This window comes from Aspergillus lucknowensis, assembly GCF_044049455.1.
Source record: "Aspergillus lucknowensis strain CBS 449.75 chromosome Unknown BJX67scaffold_67, whole genome shotgun sequence".
Taxonomy (NCBI): domain Eukaryota; kingdom Fungi; phylum Ascomycota; class Eurotiomycetes; order Eurotiales; family Aspergillaceae; genus Aspergillus; species Aspergillus lucknowensis.
The window spans coordinates 119,375-141,935 of NW_027263611.1; the positions used below are offsets into that span (position 1 = coordinate 119,375).

General features: G+C 52.5%; 8 protein-coding genes across 8 annotated transcripts; 5 read left to right on the top strand and 3 right to left on the bottom strand.

Annotated features, from left to right (window-relative positions):
* Positions 1-499: 499 nt before the first annotated feature.
* On the top strand, positions 500-1,051 carry BJX67DRAFT_385621 (uncharacterized protein; the record flags this gene model as incomplete). Its single annotated transcript, XM_071033904.1, has 1 exon — positions 500-1,051. One exon carries the CDS (start codon positions 500-502, stop codon positions 1,049-1,051), a length of 552 nt encoding a protein of 183 aa, XP_070881462.1.
* A 17-nt stretch (positions 1,052-1,068) lies between these two features.
* Positions 1,069-3,040, bottom strand: BJX67DRAFT_296791 (Zn(II)2Cys6 transcription factor domain-containing protein). The gene is made up of 4 exons (XM_071026897.1): positions 2,907-3,040; positions 2,163-2,858; positions 1,816-2,114; positions 1,069-1,765 (listed from the first exon to the last, which is right to left on the bottom strand). The coding sequence occupies exons 1-4, from the start codon at positions 2,999-3,001 to the stop codon at positions 1,086-1,088; spliced, it is 1,770 nt and encodes a 589-aa protein (XP_070881463.1). The 5' UTR covers positions 3,002-3,040; the 3' UTR covers positions 1,069-1,085.
* Positions 3,041-3,051: 11 nt separating this feature from the next.
* On the top strand, positions 3,052-4,558 carry BJX67DRAFT_366330 (RTA1 domain-containing protein). Its single transcript, XM_071030387.1, has 3 exons — positions 3,052-3,506; positions 3,556-3,965; positions 4,014-4,558. The coding sequence occupies exons 1-3, from the start codon at positions 3,250-3,252 to the stop codon at positions 4,241-4,243; spliced, it is 897 nt and encodes a 298-aa protein (XP_070881464.1). The 5' UTR covers positions 3,052-3,249; the 3' UTR covers positions 4,244-4,558.
* BJX67DRAFT_391249 (pyridoxal phosphate-dependent transferase) lies at positions 4,326-8,105 on the top strand (the record flags this gene model as incomplete). The annotated part of the gene is made up of 9 exons (XM_071034754.1): positions 4,326-4,854; positions 4,890-5,467; positions 6,084-6,195; positions 6,323-6,680; positions 6,778-7,137; positions 7,211-7,346; positions 7,403-7,689; positions 7,725-7,735; positions 7,788-8,105. Exons 1-9 carry the CDS (start codon positions 4,531-4,533, stop codon positions 8,103-8,105), a joined length of 2,484 nt encoding a protein of 827 aa, XP_070881465.1. The 5' UTR covers positions 4,326-4,530.
* Positions 8,106-8,208: 103 nt separating this feature from the next.
* On the bottom strand, positions 8,209-9,381 carry BJX67DRAFT_375276 (uncharacterized protein; the record flags this gene model as incomplete). Its single annotated transcript, XM_071031674.1, has 4 exons — positions 8,209-8,563; positions 8,616-8,733; positions 8,783-9,155; positions 9,226-9,381. The coding sequence occupies 4 exons, from the start codon at positions 9,379-9,381 to the stop codon at positions 8,209-8,211; spliced, it is 1,002 nt and encodes a 333-aa protein (XP_070881466.1).
* A 639-nt stretch (positions 9,382-10,020) lies between these two features.
* BJX67DRAFT_366339 (putative isoamyl alcohol oxidase) lies at positions 10,021-12,200 on the top strand. The gene is made up of 3 exons (XM_071030388.1): positions 10,021-10,469; positions 10,547-10,747; positions 10,804-12,200. Exons 1-3 carry the CDS (start codon positions 10,165-10,167, stop codon positions 12,068-12,070), a joined length of 1,773 nt encoding a protein of 590 aa, XP_070881467.1. The 5' UTR covers positions 10,021-10,164; the 3' UTR covers positions 12,071-12,200.
* Positions 12,201-12,493: 293 nt separating this feature from the next.
* On the bottom strand, positions 12,494-14,166 carry BJX67DRAFT_391255 (glycoside hydrolase family 15 protein; the record flags this gene model as incomplete). The annotated part of the gene is made up of 3 exons (XM_071034755.1): positions 12,494-13,031; positions 13,080-13,887; positions 13,940-14,166. Coding segments are annotated over 3 exons (1,489 nt in total), but the record flags the coding sequence as incomplete, so codon positions are not given.
* Positions 14,167-16,398: 2,232 nt separating this feature from the next.
* On the top strand, positions 16,399-22,103 carry BJX67DRAFT_385629 (WD40-repeat-containing domain protein; the record flags this gene model as incomplete). The annotated part of the gene is made up of 6 exons (XM_071033905.1): positions 16,399-16,771; positions 16,824-17,447; positions 17,507-17,557; positions 17,616-19,165; positions 19,255-22,022; positions 22,088-22,103. The coding sequence occupies 6 exons, from the start codon at positions 16,399-16,401 to the stop codon at positions 22,101-22,103; spliced, it is 5,382 nt and encodes a 1,793-aa protein (XP_070881469.1).
* Between the last annotated feature and the right edge of the window lie 458 nt (positions 22,104-22,561).

A 22,561-nucleotide genomic window follows, 5' to 3' on the forward strand; every position in this document is an offset into this window, starting at 1 on the left:
GCCCTATGTAGACCGGCGGTTCCTGTTCAACTATCCTCGAGACCCCTGAGATGAGTCTCATCAGTATTATCCGCGATCAGGAGTCGATACTAGAAGTCTCTATGTATGAGATACAGCATGCAGAAGAGAAACAAAAGCTATTCGGCATAACCTTTTTTGAAGCACTCCAAGCACCACACCTACAACAAATTGATCAACTTCAGCTCTTTATAAACTCAGTCCCTTGTCCCTCGTCTGCCGGTTGGAGTGGATGCCCTTGTAGCATCAGAAAGTCACGAGTTTGTCAGCCATCGTGTTCCGAGCTTGATCAAGACTTTTCAACGATAAACCCCACTCTGGGACGAAGATACCTCAGTCAAAATCTTTTACCATTCCCGCCGGTCCTTCTGCACCGTGACACCCTTGGAGCGAGGTATTCGGGTATCCTGGCCCCCCAGTTACAACCGTTCAGCACCCAGATTTGATTCTTCTTTTGCCGCCAATCCGGATCGAATCCATAATGAGCGTCCAAGTCATTCTTCTATCCGGGAGGTCCGGGGTTGGAAAAACCTCTGTCGCAAACGAGATGCACGAACAGCTGAAAATACGCCATATCCCCCACGCACACATTGACGGTGACAACATGGATATGATATATCCCGAAGAAGACGGGTCAGAACTCTTTCTGTGCAATCTGGCCGCTATGTTCGAGAATTATCGTCGTCTACGGGGGTGCACGAGGCTGATCATCTCCGGCACAGCGATGGTGTTGGAGCAGGATGGCATCCGACAGGTTATTGAAGACGGTATTCGGCGTTTATCAGGGCCCGGAGAGGAAGGGTCGGCTCTCGATATGAAGGGGTTTATACTCACCGGAAGCAACGCAGTCGTCGCAGAAAGGCTTGAAAAAAGAGAAGTCGGCAGTGCTCTGGATGCACATTTGGCGAGCACCGACAGGATGGCGGCTGTGCTAGAGGACAAAGTTGGCAGCTGGGCGATCAGAGTCTCGACCGATGGCCAGAGGATCAAGGATACGGCGGGAAAGATCTTAGAGCAGGCGTGCTGGATATAGTCTTACTAAACTGCGAATTATATCCGATAAACAATTACAGGGACATAACCCCAAGGTCCATCCATCCACTCAATAGGTTGTCGGTCGGGAGTATGTCCGGGAAAAAGGGCCATGAATGCATATCTCCGGTCGTGTGTGGAACGTACAGTGGCTGAATTGAGCCATCGACGGCGCCAAAATACTGACTCTGGTGCGTATGGCAGACGGAAGATGTGGCAGATTCAGCGACAGTAGCCTCGCCAGAACCCTTCTCTCGCGAGATGGAGGCATAATGGCGCTTCTCGAACCATTCCTGGACCCACTGCAGCCAGCCCGTGTAGTCAAATCCGGTCCTTCGAGGCTCTTCGTCCGGCCGCCGAGAAAGCTGGCGCGCCACACACATTCTCAAGACTTGGGGCATGTCCAAGGTTTCGGATAGAGACTGAACCCGAGGCTGGCTACGGTAAACGGATTCGTCTGATGACGCCATCAAGGCCAGCTTACAAGAGAGGATCACGTTGAACCCAGTTTGTAGCCACTCGGAATAGCTTATATGTCGCTCAGTGTTGGGCGGGGTTGATAGGAGAGAGTCAAAGGCACGTTTTGCTGCAACGAGGCCCTGGCAGAGAACATCTATTCGAGTGCCCGCGGGGAGTTGGTTGGTGGATTGCCTCTCGAACAGGGCGACCTGGCAGAGGTACAGATCGACTGTGTGTAGTTGCGACGCTAGGAGATCTGAGGATAGTCAGCTGGAGTGGCAGGAAGAGAGTCTCGATGGAACACACAGTTATTATTCGTAAATTGCGGGCAAAGCTGGCTGGTGTATTCTTGAAGCTGTGCCTGTATCGTGCCAAATCCATGCAACAAGGTGTTGATATTGTCTATTTCGCCTGTGCTCCCCCTTTCCGGGAAGTTCGGCTCAGCAGAGAGATGATCAATCTGTTCGAAAATATGCTGCAATCGGACGAGATGGACCAGGCATTGGTCGCTAGCAAATTCGGGGTTTTCAGCCAGCTCGACGGCAAAGGCTTCGAGGCGAGAGGACCAGGGGAAGGTGCAAGTCTTTTGCGTGATGATGCTGAAACTAAATAGAATATCAGTGCTATCCTTCCCACGGTGTTATAGTACACACCATGATGAGAGCACGGAACATCCGATTACCGCACGCTTTTGGGCTCGAAGGATTGCCAACGGCTGCGTGTCAGCGGTTACTGGGTTGACCGTCATTCGGGGGCAGCGCTTCCGCAACTCAACCGGGCGATCCAGTTCCATCTCCACCGCGAGACCGATGGCTAGATGGAGGTAGTTCGAGAAGTCGTCCGGTGGTGCCCGCTGCGGATACCGGTGCTGGGACCAAGCGAGAGTCACCAGAACCCCCTGCAGGGTCTCCAGAGTAGGCCTGGAGTATGCTATTACCGTACGTCGAGCCAGAGCATCTTTCATCTCCTCACCCAAAACCCGCTGCAGGGCCCGATCACGGGTCACAGACACAGAGAGAATGGCCAGGAACAGGAACGGCTTTTGCTGGCGAAGCTCCGCCGCGGTCGTCTGAGGAGGGAGAGCGACAAAGGGAAAATGCGGCATCATGAGCCTGAGGAAAGAGTCCAGGAGGACTGCGGCGTCGTCCATGGTGAGTAGGCCTCGATCGATGACATCGCCGGTCGCTTTGGTTGGGCCATTCCGGTCGTGATGGTGGTGCTTCTCCTGCGACTGCCCAAGCAGTTCGTTGACTCTCCTCTCCAACGTCTCGAGACGGCCCTCCTTCTTCACCCATGTCTGCCGCAACCGAGCAGGGCGAAAATAGCAGGACTTATTCAGGCGCAGACAGCTGCAGAGGTCAGTGTGGAGGATTCCCGGTCGGGGCTGGCAGTCTCACCGGTCGCAGATGGGGGACCCCGAGGAGCGCAGGCAGCGAATCTTGGCCGTGGCGCAGGTCTGGCACGTTTTGATGCGATCTGGACAGGCAGACATATTTAATACTCGGTGCAGTGGGCAGAACGGACACGGACACGGTCGCTCTTATCAGTTGCTGGCGAAACGTTGTCGCCTGCAAGGACACGGACACGGATACGGACTCGGACTCGGAGTCGGAGTCGGTACACAGCCTCACTGTATACAAATGTCCTCCAGAGGATGCAAAGGCTACAGCGGATATAAATGAGCCTCATCTGCAACGTCCATGGAGAGAACCACAACCTGAGCTCGGTAATTATCACACAATGGACATCGAATTGTGTACGCTCGAGACCTGCTCGATCGACGATGCCTACATCAGATACCAGCCGACTATTGCAGGCAATGGCGTCTACATTGCGCTGTTCGGGCTTCTTCTCGTCACGCAGATCATCCAATGTCCAGTCTATCGCATGTGGGGGTTCTCCGGATCCATGATTGCGGGCCTGATCCTCGAAGTGCTCGGATATCTGGGGCGAATCCTCTTTCACGACGACCCCTTCAATTTTGACTACTTTCTTCTGTAAGTCCGGGCAGTCGGGGAGAATCGAGTTCTAGCTAATTCGGCAAAGGAACCTGATTAGTCTCAGCATCGGCCCGGTCTTCTTCTGTGCAGCTCTCTACTTCCTCCTGGGCCGGATCGTGGTAGTGTATCGTGGCGAGGACATCTCGCGTCTGCGGCCCAGGAACTACGCCATCTTCTTCGTCTCGTGCGATGTGATTGCGCTGATCCTGCAGAGTGTTGGAGGTGCCCTCACCTCCGTGGCAGAGGACGAGGCCTCCCAGTCAACGGGAGTGAACGTCATGATCGCTGGGCTGGCCTCCCAGGTCGCCGCTCTGACCCTGTTCATTACTCTGGCATGCGAGTTCGCTTTTCGCCTGCGCCGTCGTTCGCAGACGGGGCGACCAGCAGATGCTGAAGAGAGAAAGGACGGATTTGCTGCCATTCGCGAGAAACGGAGATGGAAAGTTTTCCTTTGCGGTAGGTTCGATCACAAATAACATACACAGTAAACACTGACTTTGATAGCTATCTCGCTCTCCACACTTGTGGTCTACATCCGGTCCATCTTCCGTGTCGTTGAGCTCAACGGAGGGTTTGACAGCGAGCTCGCGAACGACGAAGTTGCGTTTATGGTCTTGGAGGGAGCAATGATCTCCATTATGTGCATCTGTCTGACTGCGATGCATCCTGGAATAGCATTACAGCGACGAAGCCGGACAAAAGAGAGTGGAGTGGAGTTGTTGGAGACGCCCTAAACGGTAAGATATATATCTGAGACGACAGTGTCACCTCAACCCGTGCCTCGGTTACCGACGACCCTATTATGAGTTATTATTCCGCTGCAAGTACAACGCTCGATTCTAGATCTAGATTTGTATGCCACGTAATAGAATAAAGCTTCAATTGACTTTATCGCTCTTTCCCGACGCATTCCCGACCGGGAATAACGATATATCAACACAATCTCTTGACCTGAACAAAGAATACATTCAGAGTTTGACCATAATCTGAAATAACAATGTTAGCAAAGAATTAAAACACCATGAGCTTCCTCGAAGACTACAGCGAAGGCGCCCATCCACGTCTGCTGGAAGCTCTCGCCCGCACCAACACAACACAGCAAACCGGCTACGGCACCGACGAATACACACAAGACGGTCGTCGATTGCTGCTTGCCCAGCTCAATGCAACAGAAGAAGAAGTGTCGATTCACTTTGTGCCTACTGGAACAGCAGCAAACCTCACCTCGATCGCTAGCTGTCTTCGCCCCTATGAGGCCATCCTAGCGGCCCAGACCGGACACATCATCGACAAAGAGGCCGGGGCAATTGAAGCGACGGGGCATAAGATCCTTGCGGTGCCTGCGGTGCGCGGGAAGATGACAGCTGAGAATCTTGAGAGACGGTGCTTGATCAAAATACCTTCTTCCCGCATATGGCTAAGCCGCGGCTGGTTTATATCTCCAATGCCACCGAGATGGGGACTGTGTATTCGAGACAGGAACTGAGGAGATTGTCTGAGACTTGTCACCAGCGGGGCTTGCTGCTGCTCGTTGACGGAGCGCGTATGGGAGTGGCACTGGCGGCGGTGGTGAATGATGTTACACTGCGAGACCTGGTAGACTATACGGATATTTTCTGGCTTGGGGGGACGAAGATGGGCGCGTTATTTGGGGAGGCGATTGTGGTTCGTAAGACATTGTCCGACGGATTTGAGTTCCACATGAAGCAGCGCGGAGCATTGATTGGGAAGTCAAGAGCGTTGGGGATCCAGTTCAGCGGGCTCTTCCGAGACGGACTGTTCTTTGAACTGGCTCGACATGCGAATGGGATGGCCAGGCGGATAGCTGGGCAGTTTGGGCGGATGGGATGGCAATTGGCGGCAGAGCCGGAGACGAACCAGGTGTTCATCGTCGTACCAGACTGGATGCTACCACAGCTGGAGGAGCGGATTCGATTCTATGCCTGGGAGAAGAGAAAGTAGGAGAAAAGCACGGTGATCCGCCTCGTCACGTCGTGGGCGACAGAGGATGACGCCGTGGACCGTCTGTGCGACTGGATCCCTCTGCAGCTGTCTAATTAATGCCATCGGAACGCAGTCACCCTCATTCTCGAATTTCCGGAGAATTCCCGACCGGGAACTTCATGGACGTCCCAAGTATCGAGCCCTGGAGATTGGAGGTGGACGAGGTGTTCCAAAAGTAGTTAGTGCTTGTAGAAAAAGCATGTGAGTGCTATTTGGGCTTCAACCAACTTGATCCAGGCAAATTCTTCAAGAATTAAAGCATCTCTGTAACGAGAATATGGGTAAGGTGCGCTGAATAAGTAATATGAGGTGGAATATGCGTGGAATGTGATGATGGTATTGTGAAGCAAGAGAACTGGAGGAAGGTCAGCGGCGGCGTTGGAAGATTCGTGTGTCTCATGCGTTCGCTTCCTCGCGTCCTTGTGGAGCAACGGGAGCTGCTGCCTGAGGCGTAGTTTTGTTTCGCTGGATATCTTTCTGTCCCTTGAACACTATCAAAATCAATAATTCTTGCCTTTTTGCACGGAACACAACTCCTTGAGACCTGTATTCTGGCCAATCATAAGCTAGAATTCATTTATCATCCCCTCATGCACCTGCTGACTCCTTAACTGAGCTTTGTCCAGCTGCCTTGACAGTTCCACCTGCCGTTGCAAACGATGATCGTCGAAGATCCAAGGTGGTGAGGAAGCCGATGCATGCTAGTCCTATTTGGGAACGCTAAACCTTATTTGGACATTGGCGTGTCAATCGTTACTCCTTGGGTGTCCACGTGGAAGTTGCCTTCCCGAGCGTCTTGACGACCGGAGACGCGCGCCACAAACAGTCCCAGTCGAGCGTCCTCCCCACACGCTTCCTCTCCTCTTGCTGCCCTCTCGTCCTCCATCCTCATCGCCGCGTGTGACCTCTATCACAGGAAGTTCCCTGCCGTCAATTTCCTCCACTACCCCTCGCTGATCACTGAGCTCTCCTGCGATGTCTGCTCTGTGGACCCCGTCTTTCTGGCGGCCCTTCTATCACTTTGTGCTCGCTTCATGAACGACCCTGATCTCGTATCCTCGGAAACATATGCCCAATATGCACGTGCCCAGCTTTCCAACCGCGCCTTTGAGTCGCCCTCGCTCCATCTCGCTCAGTCCCTCGTGATGATCTCGCTGTATGAATGGGGTTCCGGCCGGCCGTATCGCGCGTGGATGTATAATGTACCGACTCTCCTCGTCCGCCTCTAGCTAGGGAGAAGCTTGCTGACATGAACGATATTCAGGAATGGCAACATACATGATCCAATCTCTCCTCAAAAGTGCCGATGACCACATGGAGCACGCTCCCGAAGATTTCCTCACCCACGCCCAGATTCCTTATGAACAGCTCGTCCGCACGTATTGGTGTTGCTTCGCTCAGGACTGTGAACTTAGCTCGGGCGCCCGACAACACTTTGCCCTCTCTTTCCGCCAGATCTCCGTCCCATTGCCGACCAGTGACTCCGATTTCAACTTTGGAAAGGCGACTCACAGGCTCAGACCTGCCCACATGAGCCAATCTTCGCTGTGTGGAACCCGTCTACGGATTGAGCGCGGACTAGCCATTGTAACACGCGGCTTTCATATTTTCATCCGTATCCTGCGTTTCGCGAAAACCGCCGCGAACGGGCTCGGGGCACTGCTCCTCCACCCTTACACGCTTGGGGGGCGTTGAAGGAGGGAAGGAGGAACTGGATGAATGGAGAGACTTGCAAGACACCACTGTGCACTATCCGGAAACCACTGCGCCAGCCCATGTCGCCCTAGGCTATGGAGAGCTCTTTGCGTACATTAACCTGGTATACTTTACGAGGTAGGACGTTTGATATTCTCCCAATTATCGCCGGATACTAAACGAAGGCGCTGCAGCGTTCTGTTCCTCTACCGCGACCGCTTCCTGGTCGGTCCTCGAGCTTATGAATCCCCTGAACAAGCAGGAGCAGATGCTGACGAAACAATCGACCGCTTGTTTGTCACCGCACAACATATTGGCTCAATCTTGTCTTCACTCGACAGCTGCGGCGCCCCCGTGATCACCCCCTACGCGGGATTTAGCGTCTTCGTCGCTACCCATATCAACATGTATGGAACGGTGTGCCCTGCGCGCTACCCAGGGGGTCTTGAGAGGGCTGATCGCGAAAAGAAATGGATCTGGGGTATTTGGAGCGGTTGTGCGCATTCTGGGATGTAGGATCTAGCTGGGTATCTTGTTTCCTCCTTCCTGACTTGGCGGCCAAGCTAACGATCAATGAAGTGGCGAACCCTACAGGAGGAGAATCGACTTTACGAGACCGCCCGATCGACGCCACAAGGGGTTGGAATTACACTGGCCGGGAGGTTTGACGAGTATGGTGACATTCGAATTTCGCGACCTGATCCGTCTGCCACCCGACAAACGACGCCTGTACGGGAGAATGAGGTCGTGAGAACACGCACTCCAAATTTGGCAGCTCCCGACCAAGGGATACTTTATGATTTTGAGGTGGAAATGGCGCAATGGCCCTTTGTCGACGAAGCGTGGTCGGTGGGGTTTGATACGGGATATGAAACTACGTGGCCGGCGTTGGCCTAGACCTCGACACCAGGATAAACCTATAACATTAGAAAGTCAACTCCCTTCTGTTTTGCTATAATCTGACACATTGGAGATATTGACGTTTCCGCGGCAATTAACGTTAGCGACCCCCTTCTTCCGTCTCACGCAAGATTCGAGCAATGCTGTCGCCATCATTAGGAAGGTCTGACTCTGGGTGCTGGGACTCAGGACCAGAGATATTGTGTCCCGACGGACCTTTGTTCCCGGAGAAGGGGCTGCTGAGCTCATATGACCTTGACCGTGCGACACTGGAGATCTTTCGGACTGAGGAAATGAGAAGAGGGCGAATGCAGGGCACGGAGGAAGTGATGATGATGATCAGATTCTCGGCGTAGCCCCAACGAATCAGTTCGATGCCGCCGTGGGACCCCAGGTTCGTGATGCCGGGGATGTCATTGTACTTGGTGGACTTGATAATCGATGCGATCATCGCACTGGATGAATGTTAACGCCGGCCGAAGGAAAATGGTGAGACGGGTCACTCACAGAATACCGAGGCTCATGAGAATAATCAAGCTGAGCTTAATCCGCAGCCTGAGATTGAGGTTCCAGAAGACGACCGTGGGAAACACAGCCAGGAACAAATCGGTCGCGGTGTTGACGGCTGTCCAGGTTAGCGTGAGCTGGCACTTCTCGGACTGGAGTAGACTAACAGGAGGAAAAATATGCAAATCGAATCACTGCCGTGCTGCTGCCACATGTCGTCTTCACGTTTGGGTCCCACAGGATGCGCACGTCACGGCAGATGCTCAGCGGAAGAACGCCCGACACGATATTTCCGGCCAGCTGAAGTAGCATGACGCTCCACAGTGCGATCTTGTACCTTCGGTTTCCTCCGAGAATGGCGAGTAGATACAGCGCAAAGGCGGAGCGAGCGAACCCCGTGCTGAAGGTGACAAGTGGCACTTCGATCGCGACGGACTTGAGGACGATTCGCAGGTCAGAGTATTCGAGCTTTCTCAGATCGGTCCCGAATCCATGGTCAACGGACATCTGCAGGAGCACCATAGAGGCCACGGTCATAGCCTGAAGAATGTTTGTTAGGAGCTGTGCAACCACATATTGGACTTCTGATATCTGAGCTTGTAGCACATACCCAGGCCGCGATCATGAATACGTCGTCAAAGCGGAACTGCCGCAGTTTGCACTTCGCGAAGACACGCAGGACGAGGATTACAGTAGCGATAGCCACTGCAGCCCACATTCCCCGGACGAGGGCTGGGCCTGGGTCATTTCGGCGGTCGAAACTCATCGCTCCCAGGGCCAGGGTTATAACGTGTTTATCCCGGCTGTTCAGGGATAGAGGCCCAACGTGGCGTTTTGTACCCTCGTGGCCATCCGCAAAACTTTTATATCGGGCGGGGAGGGTCGGGTATTCGGCGTCGTCTGAGCGAACCCTGGCTCTGACTATCGAGTTGAGACACCCAAGCGCCGAAATATTTAGGTTGGTCGAGGTAGGGCAAAGACCTCACTGGCTTATCAAGGCTGCTACTCGAGAGTGGGCTGTCTCGGGGGTGGTTCCATGGATCGGGATGCCCCCAACCGCAACACGTGCATGCATGGGGCGAAGAAAATCCTGCGGGTGTCGAATATCCCAGCCCTTCTTTCTGGTATCGCAGGGTGATGGGTGCAGCGTTTCAGTGCAGAGGGAAAGATGGGCCAGTGATCGCTGGGGGATCATCCGGAGACAATTCTCGCGTTGATCGTGATCGATGATCCGATCTGGTGGGAAAGGATGAAATTTGCCTCAGTGGACTCCATGAACGGGCCTTGCGTTCTTTAGGAGATTCCCGAGTCGGAACAGCGCGCCTCGCTCAGGCACAGCAGGATGAACAAGCATTGTAGCCCAGAAAATGGAAACCCACATTTTTTTTTCTTATTTTAAGACCACGTTCTCCTGTGGCCCTCTCAACTGGAGCCTGGATGGGCCAAATCTCATTGGAAGGGGCATTTTGACCTTGACTCGCCTCTTAACGCCTTTGGGGAACATGTCCGACACACGGTGGACATCGCCTCCGATTGAAACCACTTAAGTATGGAAGAGCAGGATCGATCTTCCTCCCCTTGGTTCCAACGTTCTCATATCAGCACAATGAAGGCCATCTGGGCGGTTGCAGGGGCGCTGTTCATCGCCAGAGCGACGGCTGCTTCGTCGAGCGAGTGCCACTGCCTCCCTGGGGACGACTGCTGGCCCGCGCCAAGTGAATGGGATGCCCTCAACTGCACCGTGGGTGGGCGCTTGATCGCCACCGTTCCTGTTGGATCTCCTTGCCATGATCCGAATTACGATGTCGCTGCCTGTGCTGAATTGCAGACTGCCTGGACGTTCCCCCAAACCCAGTACGACTCGCGAAATCCCCTCGACACACCCCTTGAGGCATCCTTGGTTGTCTGGAATGCTGACGTTCCCCCCTTAGCTGTGCCTCCTCCTCGTCCGTCATGCACCAGTTCTTCGCGAACCGGAGCTGCGATCCATTCACCCCCCGGGATACCCCATGCGAGCTCGGAAACTACGTAAGCTATGCGGTTGATGTCGCATCGGGTGACGACGTCATTGCTGCCATCAAATTCGCCCAACAAAACAACATCCGCTTCGTGATTAGGAATACGGGCCACGAGTGAGCTTAATCGTCGTTGTGAGGGCTAGAGTGATCGCTAACGGCCTTGTCTTCAGCTACCTTGGTCGCTCCACCGGTGCTGGCGCTCTCTCCGTCTGGACTCACCACCTCGACTCGATAGAATATTTGAACTGGACCGACCCTACCTACTCCGGTCCAGCGTATAAGTTGGGCAGTGGCGTTCAGGGATACCAGGTGCTCGAGGCTACACACGCTCGGGGCCACGTTCTGGTCGGTGGCGAGTGTCCCACCGTTGGACTTGCCGGAGGGTATACGCAGGGAGGAGGACACTCGGCGTTGAGCACCAACTTCGGGTTAGGGGCCGACCAGACTCTAGCTTTTGAGGTTGTTACAGCCGCAGGAAAAGTTGTGACGGCGTCACGCACGAGCAATACGGACCTCTACTGGGCTCTGAGCGGTGGCGGAGCAGGAAACTACGGCGTCGTGTTGTCGGCGACCGTCAAGGCGTATCCAAATGCTGTCGTGTCTGGCGCGTCTGTTGCCTTCAGCACGAGGAATCTGACCTCTGACGTCTTCGTCGAGGCTGTCACCCGGTTCCACGAGCTCCTGCCTGCCATGATCGACGCGGGGACGACCGTTATCTATCAGATTCTCCCTGGGACGTTCCTTATCCATCCGCTCACGGCATACAACCAGACCTCCGAGCAGGTCAAGACCATTCTCGCTCCGTTACTCTCTGCTCTCACGGACCTGGGAGTCCCACACACGGCCACCTACACCCAGTACGACAGCTACTACGATCACTATGCGGACTACATGGGTCCGTTACCTAATGGTAACCTGGGAGTGGGTGAGTTCAACTACGGCGGTCGTCTCCTTCCGCGCGCGGCTCTGGAGTCAAACTCTGCGGGAATCGCAACAGTCCTGCACAATCTCACTGCCCAGGGGGTGGTCGCAGTGGGAGTGGGCCTGAATGTGTCGCGAACCAACGACGTGCCTAACGCCATCTTCGACCCATGGCGCAACGCCGCCGTCACACTGCAAATCGGCAGCGCATGGAGCAACACGGCACCTTGGTCGAAGATGCTCGCCGACCAGAAGCACATGACGGACAGCTTGGTTCCCCAATTAGAAGCTGTGAGTCCGGGCTCCGGTGCGTACGAGAACGAGGCCGACTTCCGCCAGGCAAACTGGAAGGAAACATTCTTTGGGTCTAACTACAATGCCCTGGCTCGAGTAAAGGCCAAGTGGGATCCGCACCACTTCTTCTACGCGCTCAAGGGCGTTGGCAGTGATTTCTGGACGGTTTCGGAGTCAGGACGGATGTGCAAGGCGGAGTCGGGACGGGTGTGCAAGGCCTAAACCCCTTCTCACCTTTAATATCACGTTCTCCCCTGCTGTATATTAGCATGCTATGGTAGGAACTTTAATGTTATCTAGTATACGGTGGTCCTTCTCTCGTTCTACCTCATGAGGCTTAATGCTAATGCAGAAAATACTTTGGATATCTATTGCTCTTTCTCCTCCACCCCACAAGCCCCTCCTCAAAGCAAAGAACTGCTCACCGTCCAACTGGACGAGTAGAGTCATTCCGCCGTCTCGGGAGATCCGGGACAGAGATGATAATGGTACTTGTTGCCCTAGTCCGAATATTGGCTTCTCGGCTGGTCCTTCTGCAGCCTGGATTCTATAAACCCCATGATACCTACGTCCGGAACGAAAGGGACGATGCCACCAGGCATGGCGCATATTCTACACCAGGAAGAGACTTGCAAAACAACAACATCCAAGGTACATTCAAGCAAACGGTCACAGTACTCTATTTGCACCCCCAGTCTACTCCTATTTCAGCATCCTTCAGTATCTCCTTTACCACGACCCAGGAGTGGGAGTAACGTAGGTGCCAGTGACAGTCTCTCCACTGCACTGACTTGGCAGAGTGTTCGCCTTGGACGATCCCCAGGAGGCAGGGACCTCGCCATTCCTGCGCGACACGGCAGTCAAAAACGAGGCAAACGACCAGGTCAGCAGAGTCGCAGAAGCCGGCTCGCCACCATCCCGCGTGTACTGCTCTGCTAGGCTCCCGTCGCTGGGGGTGTACTCCTGCACAACGCTGACGAAGCCATCTGCGTAGGTCTTGACGGCGCTGGTGAGGGATTTGTACTGGCCACTGGACTTCGAGAATTCTCCTGTCGTGACGTTGCTCCCCACGAGGTCGGAGAAGAACGGAAGAGAGACTTCGTCGACGGAGAGCGAGCCTTGTTGGTCCCATTGGTAGAGAGCATCATAGAGGACCTCCGCGGCCGCTAGGGTAGTAAGGTACCTGGGAGATATTAGTTGACTGGATCGCATATTGAGAATGTTGGCTGACCATGGGTTTCCTCCTTGGTACGAATCTTCCGCGTAGCGCCCAACTGCTGCTGCTTTCCCCGGTCCTCGACCGTCATTAATGGTGTAGATAGAGCGGAACGAGTCGACATAGGCCTTGTGGTTGGAGAGAGCGCGCGATGAGCAAGGCTGGAAAGTCACATCGTCACAGGCAGCCGCAGGATCAAAGGTGTTCAGAGATGCGATGAGCGAGTTAGCATCGAGGCCACTGCGGCCGCTGCTCGGAAGATTTGAGACAACAGCAGATCCGTCCCAGTAGCTCTGGAGGAAGCACAGAATCTGGGGAGCAACTCCACAAGAATCGCAAGTCTTGCCAACAGCCTCAGCAAACGCGTTGCCCTCGACCAGAGCCTTGAACTGCACCGCAGTGGTGAAGAACGACGAGCCTTGTACCTCCTCCCAGAGATCGAAGCCGGTCTGGTTCCAGTATTGGCCGACATACGAGAGGTCGTTCTGGACAAGAGGCCAGATGTTGCTCGCAGCCAAATCTTTCTTGCCATCCTTGATCAAGGCGTTCCCGTAGGCCATCAAGGCCGAGGCGCGCAGAGCAGGCCCATCACGCTGCGGCCGACCCCAAGCATCGGTGAAGGCGCTCATATCCACGTTGAACTTGGGTTCGCCGAGGCCGGAGCCATCAGAGAGACCCCCAGAGGGATTGTCGACGGCTTGCAACGATGCCTGCGAATCAACAAAGCTCTGGATCAGGGCTTCGAGTGAGGCGTCGCCGGCATTAAACTGCTCGATGATTGCAGCCATCGTCAGGCCAGCGTCTCGAGTCCAGGTATAGAAGTCTCGAGCAGAGTCAGTATTGTCGCTTCCTTTCAAGGGAGCACTTTTACGCACAATCCGGATTCTCCTTGGACGGCGATGCCACGACAATCCCAGCGGCGGCCCCCTCGGCGAGTTTTCCATCGGCGCCGATATTGTTGAGGACGCCTTGCTTTGCGATCGGGGTTTCCTTTTCGATGAAGGCATCCAGGTCGGCCTGCCTCTTGTGGAGTGGGAACGAAGGGATTGCCACGGCGCCGGTGGCGGCAAGGAAAACGAGAGACGACTTGATCAGAGACATGATGAGTTTTAATCTGAGTGCAGTATGGTTACTCCATGGCGTGCAGGGCACGATACTTATATCTTCGATGCATTGCGGGATATCGTCAACAAGATGACAGGCGATCAACAGGAGCGCGCATTCGGCTCGCGCAGCGGACGATCATTCGGAGATGAGAAGACTCATCTGTATTAACGCGCTGGACGAACGAGAGGCGCCACTTGTCGTGCTGTCGTCAGATTGAAATTGCAATCGTCGTGATCGACCCGACATCTCGCCGCTCGGAATGCCGACGCCATGATCTGCGCGGGCGCAATGCTTAGGATGACGTTTATGGAGCATATTCTGCTTCACACTCCTCTGTTGCACTCTGGGTCTGAATTGACTGAGCTGTCGGTCTCGCTGGGGACACAGTCGATCACTCTGTCTGCCACAAGCTGCACGTTGTCGTGTGAGTGGGCTCCGTTTTCCTTTGAGTAGCTGAGCGACGGCCGGGATCAGGACCGAAGGAGGGATATCTCCGGGATGCCCACCTCCTTCGCCAAGCACTTTGCAACATGCTTAATGTTCATAGACAGAACTCCATGGTCATGCAGGCGCGTCACAACGTGCTCAGGAACAGCCACGGCGGATAAGAAGGTGGTGACTGTGTCTGTGGGCAAGGGGCCGAACATGGTCTGTCTTCCGTGCGTTGCCTTCGACCTGAGGCAGAAGGAGGACCACCCCAAATGGAGCTGACTTGCCGTTGAAACAAGACTTTAATTCCGGGGTAGCTTCACCGAGGCCGTCCGGGGTGCATCCAATGCCTCCAGCATTTGTCACGGGTGCTGCAAGATGGGAGCCAACGGCGGTTCCCACGCCGGCCAGCATGATGGGATGCGAGATCCCGAGGAGGTTCATGATGGGCGTTTGGATCATTCGTAACCGCTGACCCGGCTCCAAGGAATTGTTGATCGAATCCACCCGAGTGTAGTCATTGCATCAACAGTAGGGAGAAAGCCTGTCGTCACTGTCTGCGTGTTATCAACGCGATTCCTGCAACCGATCAAAGGCCCTTCAGTCACTGCCGCGAGAAAAGGCTTGTCAACTCCCCCCAATAGACCCAACGAACATCCACTTCCTGCTCATCCACCCGCTGAACTGTGTGCTAATGCCAACGTGCGCCCCAACACCGTACCTCATTCTCATTTTCAACGTATCTCTACTCCTCAACCTGCTAAGGTTCCAAGGTCGAGAGAACGGTGCAGTCTAGCTCCACAGAGCTTCGCCTCACATCTTCGACACCCCAGAACACTTTGCTGGTTGACTTCGAAAACGTGTTTTGCGGCTTCTCGAGAGGTCTCAAATGGATGGAACCTCGGAATAGCAATGTCGCGGACTCGAAACACCAAGCTTCTGCTGGATCAAATGCACTGGAATCGTGTTCACTCATCTGTAACCTTGAGCAATACAAGAATTCTCGAAATTGTTTTACTCATGACGGCATTTGGTGGCTATAATGTGTAGAGAACCCTGGAACATGCACAGGAATAGTTAATAAAATAGGGTCCATGTAATTCCCGGGTTGCTAATCTTCTTTCCTAGAGAAATAGTATTATATCACTCCTGTCATCTACATCAGCGGATTAGCCCTCCTGATAATGGATCAACTTTCCAAACTATTAAACAACTATGTGACCAGCCTGGCCATCTTATGGAGTAGGAATTGGTCCCGTTTCCCATTCCTATCTGTCTAAAATCTGGATTATATGTACACTATCGACCAGCCACAGGTGTTTTCATAATCTTGCTCTGGAGGGAGCTCAATGGATTCCTGCGGCCGAAGTCAATACGCATTGATTTTGCAGAGCTGTTATCAAGAAAATCTTTGTTGGCAAAGAATGGCAAAGAAAGCAACCTAGCTGTCACGTTTGGTGCCTAAAGCGACAGGGGCATCAACAACAACCCCGCGATTACCCCACCAGACTCCCGATGGCTGAATAGATGTCTGTCTGCTCGTTCTCCAAGCGATTGTTCTGTTCCTTCCGCGATCTAATCCTTCTCATAAGTCTGAATTAGCTCCATCCCAAACACTAGGCGGCTTGACGCTTGCTGGACCCGGCATCGCGACGGCTGAACACTTTCACCAAACCCTGGTGAGATCGGCGTCAAATTTGGACCAACGAACAGTTATCAAGCAAACGCTTCATTCCCGCCCCCATCATTCAAAGTCATTCCTCGTGTCTACTACTGACGCAACTACGCTCATTCAAGCATGAGCGACTCCGACTTAACGAATGATAGCTATACTGTTGGGTGGATATGTGCTCTCAAGGATGAGCTAGCGGTGTCTCAAGCGATGTTGGATCAAGTGCATCCGGCTCTTCCACGTGTCGGGAATGACACCAACGCCTATACTCTAGGACGGATTAGCCAACATAACATTGTTATTGCCTGCCTCCCTGCAGGTACAACGGGTACAAATGCTGCTGCTATGGTGGCAGTTAACTTACTTCGCAGCTTTCCTAAAATTCGGTTCGGCTTGATGGTAGGGGTTGGAGGTGGAGCACCTGGTGACCCCAGTGACGATCCATATGAAAACCTCCATCTTGGGGACGTAGTAGTCAGCAAACCAGACGGCGCCTATGGTAAGAGCGAATTCCATTCTGTATGTGACTTTAGAACTTACAAGACATACAGGCGGAGTCGTACAATATGACTTTGGTAAAGCAGTTGAGAATGGCGAATTCATTCGGACAGGCGCTTTAAATCAACCCCCTACTATACTGATGACCGCAGTTCAGAATCTGCAAGCGCAACATGAGCGGAAGGAGAACGCTATCCGTCGGTATATTTCGCGGATGCTGGTATCATACCCGAGGATGGCGCGGAGGTTCCAACATCCGGGCTCTGAACATGATCAGTTGTTTCTAGCGGATTACAATCACAACGACAGCGGAAAAGACTGTTCCGCTTGCGATAAGGGACACTTGCTCCCTCGAGAGCCACGGGACACTCATGATCCTGTCGTCCATTATGGTCTTATTGGCTCGGCAAATCAGGTCATGAGAAGTGGCACTACCAGAGAGAAGCTTCGAAAAGAGATTGATATACTTTGCTTTGAGATGGAGGCTGCAGGACTTATGAATGATTTCCCATGCCTGGTAATACGAGGGATTTGCGACTATTCCGATACTCACAAGAACAAGCGCTGGCAGCCGTACGCTGCAGCAACGGCTGCAGCATATGCCAAGGAGCTCCTTGAAATTATACCCGCAACTGATGTGACGTCGATGAAGGAGGCGGCCAAAATTGTGGACCTAGGTTAGCTCCGTCCAGAATTTGATCGAGAAAACAGAGGCTGACAGTTAAAATATATGTAGTGCAAGAGGGCTTTGAGACGACACATAAGAAGCTTGATTCTCTGATAGATGGTATGAACAGTTCAATTAAAAGTAAGGTCTGGTCTCAAAGCTAATCTCCGGCCTGTAGGTAGAGATGAAAGTAAATATAACGAGTGTCTGCGTGCTTTGCGAGTGACCGACCCTCGGCTCGATAAGAAGAGAATTGAAGATAGTGAGGACCACCTGCTGAAGGACTCATATGCGTGGATTCTCAATGACCGTGCTTTCCTAAGCTGGCGGGATAACCATGACACTCGGTTACTTTGGATAAAGGGTGATCCTGGCAAAGGCAAGACTATGATGATGATAGGTCTTGTTAATGAGTTATCAAAACACCTAGAGAAACGTTCTGGATCCGGAATTCTGTCATACTTCTTCTGCCAAAGCACCGACGCCAGATTGAACAACGCCGGTTCCGTCCTCAGAGGTCTCATCTACCTACTGGTTGATCAACAAAAGACTCTTCTCCAGTATCTGCAGAAGGCGTATGACACTGAGGGAGATCAATTGTTCCAAGGTCCTAACGCGATATATGCTCTAGAGCCGATACTTTTCGATATGCTGGATGGGTTGAGTACAAGAGTTTACTTGATGGTAGATGGTCTCGACGAATGCGATTCCGATCTTTCTCGGCTCTTGGACCTGATTACCCGCAATGTTTCCAAACCAGAGTCCAAAGTCAAGTGGCTCGTGACAAGCCGGTATAGGCACGATATTGAGAACTGGCTACAGCCTAATGGTCACTGCCAAAAAATAAACCTTGAGTTGAATTCAACCCACATCTCACGTGCTGTCAATACTTTTATTGACAACAAGGTCTCTGAACTAGCGAGGCGAATGAGGTATGATGACAATCTCCAGAGAGAAGTCCAGAACCATTTGTACAAAAATGCAGAAGGGACCTTTCTTTGGGTTGCGTTGGTCTGCAAACGGCTCCAAACAGTACCACGTGTGAAGATTAAACTGGAACTCCCAAAGGTCCTTGAGGAATTCCCACCACGACTCGAACAGCTTTATGAGAGAATGATGGACCAAATCCTGAATGGGGAAGTTGCTGAATCCTGTACGCGGATTCTTTCCGCAGTCACACTCACTTATCGGCCTCTACATTTAAAGGAGCTAGTAACTGCTGCCGGGCTTCCGCCAGAACTGCTTTACGACTTGCTGTTGGTACGTGAGCTAGTGAATCTCTGCGGTTCATTCGTCACCGTCCGAGAGGAAACAATATACTTCGTCCATCAGTCAGCAAAGGATTATTTTAGCACTGGAAAGGGCACAAGCATATTTCCCACAGGCAAGGAAGAGGGGCATGTTGTGATCACTCGTCGATCTCTCGAAGTCATGTCGAATACTTTGCAAAGGAACATTGGCGGCCTGAAGACGCCGGGCGCCCTTCCGAGCGAGGTAACGATTAATAGGCAGGATAATCTTATGCACATCAAGTACGCCTGTTGCTTCTGGGTCAATCATCTTAGCCGGGTTGGCCATAATCAGCATCACCGAATCGGCCTGTTCGATGGTGGAAATGTCCATATATTTCTTCAGGAACACCTTCTCCATTGGCTTGAAGCTCTTAGTTTAATGGGGGAAATGTCTAAAGGAGTGCTTATGCTAGCTGATCTACACTCTATGCTCATAGTAAGTAACCCTGCGATTATTCCAGTATTCACACTTTTACTCCCTGGGCAATTTGATTATATTTGAGATACTTACCAGTATATGCCAAGGCTGATCGAACTCCCAATCTATACGCATTTACTCACGACGCAAAGCGATTTGTTCTCTATCATCGGCCCATAATTGAAGAAGCGCCTCTTCAGCTATATTGCTCTGCCCTCGTATTCGCACCGCAGCGGAGCCTTGTTCGCAAACAGTTTGAGAATGAAATACCCACTTGGATTAAAATGGTATCAGTAGAACATGAGTGGAGTTCACTACTGCAGACGCTCGAGGGTCATGAGAGAACCGTTTCTGACGTAGAGTTCTCACCAGACGGCAAGATGGTGGCATCATCATCATTGGACAAGACAGTCCGGCTCTGGGATGCAGCAACAGGCAAAGCTCTATACACATTTAAGGGTCATGCAGAGCACATCAATGCTATAGCATTCTCGCCGAACAGTAAGGTGGTTGCATCGGCGTCACGTGACATGACAGTCCTGCTTTGCTATGCGGAAACCGGCGAAGTTCTACAGACGCTCGAGCACCATCAGAATGTTTGGGACGTGGCATTCTCGCCAGACGGCAATTTGGTGGCAACAACATCGACAAAATGCATAGCCTCGTTCTGGAACATGGCAACTGGCAAGACTGTACAGATACTCGACGGCCATAAGGGTCGTATCGTTGCTATAGTATTCTCGCCAGATAATAAAGTCGTGGCAACAGCATCATGGGACAAGACAGTCAAGCTTTGGAATATAGCCACGGGCGAACTTTTGCAGACACTCAAGGGCCATACACATTGGGTCTGCGATATAGCATTCTCCCTAGACAGCAAGATGATTGCATCAGCATCATATGACAACACGGTTCGGCTCTGGGATGCAGCAACAGGCAAAGGTTTGCAGATATTTAAGGATCCTGGAGCGTTTGTCTACGCTGTAGCATTCTTACCAGGTTGCAATATGGTGGTGTCAGCATCAAACAAGAGAGTCCAAGTCTGGAACATAGCAACGGGCGAAACTGTACAGACACTTGAGTACCATGCAGAGATTACGGCTGTAGGGTTCTCGCCAGATTGCAAGGTGGTGGCATTAATGACACTAGGGGACATGACAGTATCGCTCTGGGACGTAGAAACAGGCGCGGCTCTCCAGACACTCAGAACACTCGGAGACGATTTCTCACCTCAGTCTATAGCGTTCACACCTGACAGCAAGGCAGTGGCATCAGTAGGTTTCGATGGAACAGTCCAGCTCTGGGATGCAGCAACAGGCCGGACTCTACAGACACTCAAAGGTACTAGCCAGGGTGCCTGGGATATAGCATTCTCGCCTGACGGCAAAGTGATAGTATCAGCATCACGCGATAAGCGGCTCTGGGATACAGCAACAGGAGAAGTTCTGGAGATAACGCCCGAGGGCGACATAAGTCAAGCCCATTCGGTAGCGTTCTCACCAGACAGCAAGATGGTAGCTATGGGGTCGTATAAAGACACAGTTCAGCTATGGAACACAGCCACAGGCGAACCTTTGCAGACACTTGAAGGCTATCTAGCTCAAGTCAGGTCTGTAGCGTTCTCACCAGATGGCAAGATACTAGCATCAGTATCAGATGACGCTACCATTCAGTTTTGGGACACAGAAAAGGTCAGTGCTCTACGGGAGCTCAAGGGCCATACAAGGAGTGTTTCGGCTGTAGCGTTCTCGTCAGATGGCAAGGTGGCGTCAGCGTCACACGATGGCACTGTCAAGCTCTGGAAAGCCACAGGTGAGCTTTTGCAGACACTCAAGGGCCATACAGACGTAGCTTTCTCACCAGATGGCAAGATGGTTGCGTCAGCATCAACTGATGGGACAGTTCTCTGGGATACAGCAACTGGCGAAGTTTTGCAGATATTTAAGGGTCCTGGAACAGGTGTCATTGCTATAGCATTCTCACCAAGTGGTAATGTGGTTGCATCAGCGTCAAACGACAACATAGTCCGACTCTGGAGTGTTGCAGGCAATGCAGCAACAGGCCAGGCTCTGCAGACGCCTGAGCACCATACAGACTCAGTACAGGATATAGTGTTCTCACCGGACGGCAAGGTAGTGGCGTCACAATCTGACAATGAGATTATCCTCTGGGACGCAGCAACAGGTACGGCCCTGCAGACGCTTAAGAGCCGGACAACATTAGGCTATACACTGGCGTTCTCGCCAGATAGCAAGATGATAGCGTCCGCAACATCATCAGACGAGGAAAAAATGATTTGGCTCTGGGATGCAGCGACAGGCGAGACTCTACAGACACTCGAGTTTCATGCAAGCGAAGTTTGTGCCATAGCGTTCTCACCGGACAGCCAGGTGTTGGCGTCGACATTTGTCTATGAGACAATCCTCTGGGACACAGCGACAGGCGAGATCCTACAGATGCTCGAGGGTATTGATGCCGTGGTGTTCTCACCGGACGGCCAGGCATTGGCGTCAGCAACGCAAGATGGGACAGTTCTCTGGGATATTGTGACTGGCGAGGCTCTACAAGTGATCGGGGGCCATTCATACTGGAAGCTTGGCGAAGCGCCGGTAGCGTTCTCGCCGAATGGCGAGGTGTTGGCGTCAAGATCAGGCTTTGACGCGGTACTTTGGGATGTAGCAACAGGTGACATTCTGCAAAGGCTTAAGGGCCATAAAGACCTTCTCCACGCCATAGCGTTCTCGCCGGACGGGACGATGGTGGCGACCGCATCACACGATAGAGCGGTCTGGCTGTGGGACACAGCGACAGGCGCAGCTCTGCAGACCATCGAGAATTGCGATGTTAAAACGCTGGCTTTTTCTACAGAAGGCCCGTACCTGGAGACTAATAAGGGATTACTCTGCATCCGACCTAACTCAGTCACTATGTTTCCTCCAGGGCCAGAGCCTCTTGACGCTATCTTTCTTAGAGGAAAATGGATAACTCGAGGGGAGATAAATCTCCTTTTGCTACCTCCAGAGTACCGGCCTCGTCGTTCCGCTTTCCGAGACAATCTTCTTGTGTTGGGACGTCCATTTGGGTTAGTTACCTTTATCCAGTTTTCGTTATACTGAATTTCAGGGGCAAGAAGTGGGATGGGTTTCCATTTACCTTCTTTTTTAGGATAGGAGGACTGTCGGTACTTCTTTGGTACCTGTTCATTCTTCGAAGACGGAGACTGCAGGCGCTTCATATTTATTTTTCTTTTTTTTTTTCTTTTTTTTGTATTTGACGAGATTTAACCCGTAAACACTTTTTACCATCCCATAAGGATAGGGTTGCTGTCACCACGATTCTAATAGCCAAAAAAAGAGGCTTTAAAATACCAAACCAGGAAACGAAAATCATTATAATCTTCGACCAAACAGGCCT